The sequence below is a fragment of the Temnothorax curvispinosus genome, unplaced genomic scaffold (genome assembly GCF_003070985.1).
Source record: "Temnothorax curvispinosus isolate PA1 unplaced genomic scaffold, ASM307098v1 QBEX01012496.1, whole genome shotgun sequence".
In the NCBI taxonomy this organism is placed as follows: Eukaryota; Metazoa; Arthropoda; class Insecta; order Hymenoptera; family Formicidae; genus Temnothorax; species Temnothorax curvispinosus.
This window is the reverse complement of record NW_020222276.1, coordinates 119707-127365: the sequence shown is the minus strand read 5'-3', so window position 1 is coordinate 127365 and position 7659 is coordinate 119707. Positions and strand designations below refer to the sequence as shown.

General features: G+C 34.6%; 1 protein-coding gene across 1 annotated transcript in view; it reads left to right on the top strand.

The window, feature by feature from the left end:
- The window catches only part of LOC112462531, a 13797-nt gene extending 7862 nt beyond the window's left edge, over nucleotides 1–5935 (top strand). The window contains exon 2 of the mRNA XM_025028359.1: nucleotides 4072–5935. Within this exon, the coding sequence (XP_024884127.1) occupies nucleotides 4082–5023 (942 nt within the window). The 5' untranslated portion in view covers nucleotides 4072–4081 and the 3' untranslated portion in view covers nucleotides 5024–5935. The remainder of the gene's footprint in view (nucleotides 1–4071) is intronic.
- The last annotated feature ends 1724 nt before the right edge of the window (nucleotides 5936–7659 follow it).

Genomic DNA, 7659 nt, shown 5'->3' with positions numbered 1-7659 from the left:
TCACGTATGCCACGAGAGAAATAACACATTATTATGTAGCACTCACAGTGACACATACCGGTGCTTTGTTTCAGGGAAATAACGGTCCGCACGCGTAACGTACATACAGTGCGTAATACGAGCGATGAAAAATTAGTATACATTAACGGTATACATTACGTATAACGTATCGAGTTTAGTTCTGGTTATCTTAATTGTATCTGTATTATCCACACATATCATTGGGAAAATAGTCCAGATGGTTGTGGAGAAATGCCTTGTAATTCATAAACGACTCGGTAACATATTTTTATACCGCGTTTTGCGTTTTAATTAATACGTCGGCGTGAATTGAGAGTGTATTAAGCGCGTGATATGATTGCAAATAAAACGAAGCTTCGGTTATGCACCGATGGAAGAAAACGGTATTTAGAAACAATTGCGGAATGCAGCATTCGGATATTATTATGACAATCGTGCTTTATCATATCGCGGTGAAACTTACGGAGTCGATGAAATTCCTTCAATGACGATAACGATTGTCCGCAATGGACGATTCAGCACACTTTAATTGGTAATGGCAGAATTAACAGTTACAGAATTAATAGACCGTTAGACAAATATTTCTTACATCGATGTGGTATATCGCGGTTATATTATTCCTATATAAGAAACTTAAATTTTTATAGACTATTTCAGAAATATTACATTTTATTTTCTTCCAAAATCAGTCTAAAAAAGTTAGCAACTTTTTCAGAGCAGCAACATTAATATATTATTTTTAAACAGTTAAATTTAATCTTGTAAATTAATTCAATTAAAAATATTTAAATCTTAAAAGTATAACGTTAAGATATCTAAGTTACCATTACTTGCTATATTTCTATTGTACATAATTGGATAACAAAGTAATTATAGTCATATACATATGTGTAACATATACAGGAAAAATAATAAGAATTAAAAAAATAACTGAAAGAATAATTTTTTGTATATTGTTTCTTTAATAAAAAGTAAAGTTTAAAAAATTACTTCATATTTATTATTTTTTAATTTTAATTAAAAACTACAATTTTATTGTTATCATCCGGGTTTGATTATCCGTACAAATAATTATTGGAAAAAAGGTGTTTTGTGGCGATATATATAATTCCAATTATTGTTGTGTCGTAAATATACATTCTATTTATGTTTATATGAAATATATATGTATAATAATAAATTATGGATTTTTTATTTTATGTTGATGATTAAACGATTTATACCCATAGTCGATAATATCGATATTCTTCAATTATCTGCTGGTAATGTATAATATAATTTATATAACTGCATTCTCCAACATACAAAATGTAAATAATTTATCCGAGCCAAAATTATGCCTGATAAAGGTTCAATTAAAAGCAATCAGTTCTGGATAAATCTTATTGTGTTTATTCAAGTAGCCTCAGTGGATAATTGAAGAATGTTATTATCGACTACCGACATAAAATTTTCGATCGTCGATATAAATGCCTAAATAATTATAGTTTATATGCGGTAATATATAATTTATTATTTTTTAGATGCTTCATAAATAAATATACATATTTATGATTTAATAACATCGTGTATTGTTGCGAATCTGCATTTCTATATAATTATCACCAGCATAGATAATCAAACGCGGATGAAGATAATAGCAGCGCAGTATTTATTAATAACATCGAATATTGTCATAGATGTACGATTTATAAAAAAACATGAGGATGATAATAAATCGCAAAGACAATATTATATTATAAACTAATCGTTCAAGTTTTGACAATCATGGGAATTTTTACAAGATTATCGGTTCTTAACAGTCTTCTTGTTGATGCTAATGCAAATTAAGTTTACAATCAAGAAACTTGCAAAAACAAATTATGCAAATAAAAAAAAGATAACCGGCTATATCAGTAGTCAACGAGCTCCATAATGATGGAGTTATTAAGGCTGCGTGATAAACGTTTATTCACAGACCATCATCAGGTATCATTACACTTGTATTGATTGTATTGATAGTGCTAACATGACCGTTGAAAGAGCTATCATTTTCTCTAAAGCCTTGTGTCCACCATGCTATAAATCTCGGACGGAGAAAGAATTAACCAATCGCATTGGTCAATTGCCGAATTATTTAAATATGCTTGGTCAATTTTTTCTCCGTCCGAGATCTCGGAGAGCGATTTCTAGTATCGTAGGCTTAAATTACGAAGCGACAGATAAGTGTCTGAATAGAAATGACCATTGAACATTGATCGAAAAGGCAGAGAATAAAAGATAAACTGAAGAACGGAAAGAGGAAAGAAGAAGGCCCTGAGATAATGTAATTCAAGATAGCACATCGCATTATTCGATCATAAAATTATTAACGTATATTTCGTGTTTAGCGGAAGTTTAGTTTAGTTTAAAGTACATAATAACTCGAGGACAAATTTTTCATATATAAAATATATCCATATATGTTTTCTTTCTCTTGTATAATCTCTGCTCGTATATACAAGAAAAAATAATAAAAAAAAATTAAAAAAATAATTAAAAGGATAATTTTCGCATCTTTTTTTTTTTTACAAAACATGAAGTTACCCGTATATATAATCATATATAAATGTTATAATCGTATATAAAATATAATTATATATAAAATATTGTGAAATCTAATCACACAATTTTACTTTTTGTGAAAGAAACAATACGAAAGTTATTTTTCTAATTATTTTTTAATTATTCTTCTTATTATTTATATACAAACAGAGGTACAAGAGAAGGAAGACATGTATGGACATATTTTATGTATAATTATATAATTTTTTTCCTGGGAGAGCATACCTACAAGGCACATGAATACTCAAAACATTTTTAGAAAGCGCTTCCTCGTAAAGTCCATGGATAGCCACGGTAGAAAGAAGCAATTAACGTTGTCTCACGATTAGTTGGAACTATTCACCGAGGGGCAAATGTGCGGACGGGTCAATTTCTGCGCGCTCTCGGTCAGCCGACCTTCTGCAAGGTCCTCCCGAGAGTGAGCACGGGAGGACTTCGCGGCTTGGAATGCGTGACTCGACGATTTTATAACCCGCTTTCAATTACCCTTCTTGGTGCTCCTGTTTCGTTCGCCATTGCGCCGCGGGGTAAGGCGAGAGGAAGAGGGGAAATACCGCAACGCGAGCAAAAGGCACGGACCGTCGAAACGCCGGCGACGCGCGTCGTCGCAAACGCGTTTGTATCCTTACCTCCTTTCTTGCCCGCCCACCCTTTTTCTCGCCGCTCCGCACGGGGACGTGATTTATTCGACGTCAGATGTACACGTACAATTCGCGCGCGCAGCCATGAGGAATAAGGAGATCCGATAATGGTGTGCGTATAGCTAGACAGGAAACGCGTCTTTCCTAAAGGACATCCACCCCAACGAGCGGACAATTTGTTTTGGCTCGTTTGCTCGCTCCGTTGAATTCAGAACGATAAGATGTCCGTGAGACATTTAACTTGCTATGAAGCAGCAGATTTCTTGCTCGCTGAAATAAAATTACTTCTAATGTTATTATAATTACAAGATAATATGTTATCATAACGCTAATGTGACGACTGAATTGATATTCATTATGTATTCATTGTGTCACTAAACGGACATTAAATTTAATTGAATGTTGTAATATTAATTTTTCCACGAAATTTAATACCATTTATTCGATGAAAGCTTTAAATCTATAATTATGTTTCACTTTCAGTAAATTTTTATACACATAATTTAATAAATACATATATATTACCTCAACCAACAATACTAATAAGATATGTTGCTTTTAATAATTTGCAATTGCTAAAGCTTAAAAAAAAAGATAAAGACTTCGGTGTATTATTTGATTAACAAAACAAGAATTATTTAGATACAATAAACAATCTGAAATTAATGCCTCATCCATATCTATGATTTCCTCGTTCTATTTTATAATAAAAAATACTTATTACAAATTTACAATCGTCTGTATCCGGTTTCACAAATACTTTCAAATGCACAGATACATTGACACTATCTGATATCTTTACAAAGGCATGTTTATCCGTTTTCAGACCCCACACGATGGTACTGGTCCTGTTGATACCTATAATCGGATTTGTGGCAGCAAATCCTTTTCCAAACACTCTGAACGACCGCTTAATCCCTCAAGTCCAAAAAGCGCTTTCGCTTTCCACGGAGAATCGTTTGAACACGCTGGATGGCGGTTCGGACAAAAGAAACGAAACGGTGGAAAATATCAAAGAAACTCCATCAACCCCGGAGTATGTCCGTCATCTCGCAACTTCCGAATCGGAGATACGTGAGAATGAGGCGGATGAGAAACGGGTGCAAGGACGAAAGCACAAAGCTATGTTCGTAGACTATCCTCTGATATCGCATATCTTGCATTACCCGAGGGTGCCCACCTATGAAATCGATTACAACGACAACACCGAGCTGACGACGCAGGATAGATCGTCGGGCGCGTCTAGGAGATACCAAGAGAGCGATATCTTCTACATCCGACTCCCGCCCATTCCATATATGTTCGTACCCGGTCTCGGATACATCTCGCAACCGCCTACGTACCCGGGCGCTTCCCTGAAGCCCCAGATACCCCTCGTGCCGCAACTAGTCCAGCTGCATCAGCAGCTACACGTGAGACCCGCGCGACCTCAGCCGGCCTCTCAGCAGACCGTTAATCCCTTCATCAAACTGCCTATAGACTTCATAAGCAACGGCAAGCCCACCTCCGTCTATCAGTGGCAGAAGAAGCCTGGCAAGAAGCCAACCGACAGTCCCATCACGAACCTGGACAACCTGTCGGCCGACTTCGTGAACAACGGTAAGCCGACCTCTATTTATCAGTGGCAGACGAATTTCAAGCCGGCAAAGAGGCCGGATGATTCGCTCAACAGCCTCGATATGGGACCCTACACCTTCAATGGCAAGCTGACCAGTATGTATCTGCTCGAATCGGACGACACCACCTCGATGCGTCAGGCCATACGACATTCCAATTAGCAAAACGCGCGCACGACTAAATTTGTCTGATTACGTTGAAAGTTGGGAACAACCACAACACAGAAGGAATTTAATTAATTAATGTCTCTCTCTCAAGGCGGACGTAACATGAGTGACAAGTATTCCGCGAGTTGGCGAGCACATTTAATGTCAGTTTCAACCTTGGCGGGAGCAGCCGAGTGAATCTGACTATAGTGCTGACCAAGCTTATAACAGTATTCGCGATAATAATATTAATATCGAACAATGTTTCAGATTCATGACTGACGTTACATAATATTCATAATTTATATCTTGTACCATCATTATATTAACTCGTCGTATTACCGTAATTATTGAAACCGTAATTACTGAAATCTTGTTGCTCGTTGTACGGAAACATTACAAAATACATGAAAATATGGCATTACAACGTTAGAGTATAATAATGTTAGAAGTTTGTCAAATTGAATGAAGAATTTGATCAGTTGCTCCACATAGGGAATTATTGAAAATTATTTCAAGCAAAAAGAGGGGCATATATTGAGAGTGTAACGCGGTTGTCAATGTTATCCATTAAGTTATCCGTTTAATGTTCATTAATTAGTAATAGGATATAATATGTATAATTCATCGAGCGTTTCGGCTCTACTTTGAGCCATCTTCAGCAATGCGGTAGCAAGTCTCTATTTGCTAAAATAATCTCGCGTTTTCGAACGAACCACAGATGAGTGTTTCCAGATTGAATGGTCTAAAAGCAATGTATTTCACACGAAGAGATCCGAGTGAAATTTTGACAAATGATCATAGTCTTATTACTAATTAAAGAACGTTAAACTGATAATCGAGTAGCATTCTCAATGCTCCCTTTTTCGTTCGTTACTTATTTAATTTCACATTATCAGGAGTCCTTAGTTAATTATCTATTTAATTTAAAAATATTATTTCAAGAAAATTATCATATTGGATTGTTATTATTATATTGCATTGTTATTATTATATTGATAATAACTTATTAAACAGAATTAAATAAAGATATCGTGTACTACGTGATTTTGCAAGTATTGTACAATAATACTTTCAATAGTTAATATTTCATGAATATTTTATAAAATGTGCGAGATGTGTAATTTTAAAACATATTTATTTTTTAATTTTATATTTTTAACGTTTTTACTATATATATTATAGATATTATATAATATTGTGTTTTTTAACAAAGTGTGTAAAAGAGATTATATTATTTAAAGCCGTTGTTTCAGTTCGTGTACATTACCGAATATTTATATAATATTTATTGGTCGACGCGATACTCGTGAGTTTGTAAATATGTGAAATATATGTAAAAATGATTTTAAGAGAGAACGAGAACGCACTATCATTTTTAACCCCGTCCGTGGTATTCCGACAAAGTGAAAAGGCATATTTCCTGCACTTCGTCACTTATAGCACCAAATATTGACTTGGGACATGGGTTTGGTCAGATTGTCTGGACTATATCCTGCCTGGTTGCAAACATGCGCAATTCATTCAGATTAGACGCGTAAGGGGATTCAATATCAAGATTATTTCGATGCGATCTGACTTTGCCATTCCTGCGTGTAAAAATATTACGTCTACGTATGTACATATATGTGTATGGGTAATGTGTGTATCGTGCGCACATAAAATATATGAATGAGAGTTTTACACGACATAAATACATATTAATATATGTTATTTCAATATTCTGATAATATGTATTACGTTATTTGTCACATTATTTTGATGAACACGGTTTTAAATCATTCTACCTTGAAAGAGACTAGCAGTAATTTAACGACGATGTCTATTTGGCAAATACATTATAATTAATGCCTTAATTAAGTAATTAATACTTTACATAAATATACCTGGTAAAATACGGAAATGCAAGTGTGTAGAATCTCGTTGAAATAATATTACATAAATACATAATTAGGGGAATTATACCGTTTATCCTTCTCGTTTACATCACCCAATATTTTTATCACGAAGTTGTTCACGGGATGTAATCGTCCAACGACAGGTTTTGCTCGTGTTACACGCGAAACGGTAAAAGGATGTAATGTGTAGGGACAATCTTCGTCGGAAAAAAGATGATTCTCTTCAGTATCTTGAATTTATACGGTCAATTACCGAAAAATGTAGTCCCAGAGGCGAGCGACTCGTCACCGGCGCGGCTGTTGCTTGCAGATATTAAAGTAAATGCGCTGTAACGGGTTGCGAGGGTTCTCATCCAGATACAAAGTGGTCGAGCAAGGTCATAAACACAGAGAGGTCTATAGATCCATTAGTTTCTATATTTCTCCGCGTCATCCTACCGATGATTAAAAACTCATTCACAGCTGCTCACTACAATTTGGAAATTGTCGCAACAAAATGCAATAAGAATGTCCAAGCATTGATAAACTATGGATGCTTAAGCCGTAAAATTTTAAGCGAATCTTCATTGTTTGATAAAGATTTTATCTGGCGCTATCTTTATGCGTAAACTTCTTTATATTAATAATATTGTTCGAGTATATAAGAAAATTATTTGTATCGAATGAATAACGAATGTATCTGCATATGAATAGTAAATTATGAGGATATAAGAGGTATAAGCATCGACAACACACGTACATAAAATTTTTACA